General features: G+C 38.4%; 1 protein-coding gene across 1 annotated transcript in view; it reads right to left on the reverse strand.

Annotated features, from left to right (window-relative positions):
- LOC119592640 (armadillo repeat-containing protein 8-like) overlaps nucleotides 1–711 on the reverse strand; it is a gene marked incomplete in the record, with an annotated part of 23,485 nt that overhangs the window by 14,232 nt on the left and 8,542 nt on the right. Inside the window, 2 exon segments of the mRNA XM_037941553.1 lie at nucleotides 37–279; nucleotides 442–642. Coding sequence (XP_037797481.1) covers nucleotides 37–279; nucleotides 442–642 — 444 coding nt within the window.

The raw sequence follows: 711 nt of genomic DNA on the forward strand, positions 1-711 counted from the left end.
AAACATACTCTATAGGCGTTTACTGTAACCTTTTACCTGAAAAGTTGTCCTGAGTGTGTGCACAGATCTTGAAAGAGAATGAAGACACCTAACAGCGGCTAACTGGATTGGTGGACAGGCTGCAGACAAGGCACCGACAATTGTGTTCATCAGGCCCTCTGTATTTATTACTCTTTGGCGAATATCTTCATCATTTGCCCCCAAAGATGCATAAACCTTCAGGGCAGCTTCTAGCATCAGATCAGGCCATGTACTTGGATTATCATACTGTCGACAAGACTGGAACAATGGTTGAATACAATTATACTCCTTTCTTTCATATCAAAATCAAGTTGTTAAATATCATTAAGGAAATGTAAAAGTATAACTTCCATATAACTCAGTTAAATTATACAGCCTTTCTATAAAAGTCAAGCAAGGGTAACAGATACAAAAACTTACAATTGGAGAAACACTAATTCCCTGTGGTGCTGAAGCTCCAGCAGTGGGTGTGTCTTTGAGGTAATCATTCATTATATGAATTAAGTGGTCTGTCATGGCTGCTGTCCTCTGTAGTTCTGTACTTACTTCAGTCAGATAAGCTAACGTGTTAGCTGCTTCAACACGTTCCCATATTTCCCTATCTCGACGACACATCCGAACCTGTACCAGTAATAAAAATGAACAAATAATTTCTAAATAAACCCTAGTTACAGACTATCTAGAAGTAAA

The sequence above is a fragment of the Penaeus monodon genome, chromosome 30 (assembly GCF_015228065.2).
Source record: "Penaeus monodon isolate SGIC_2016 chromosome 30, NSTDA_Pmon_1, whole genome shotgun sequence".
NCBI lineage: Eukaryota > Metazoa > Arthropoda > Malacostraca > Decapoda > Penaeidae > Penaeus > Penaeus monodon.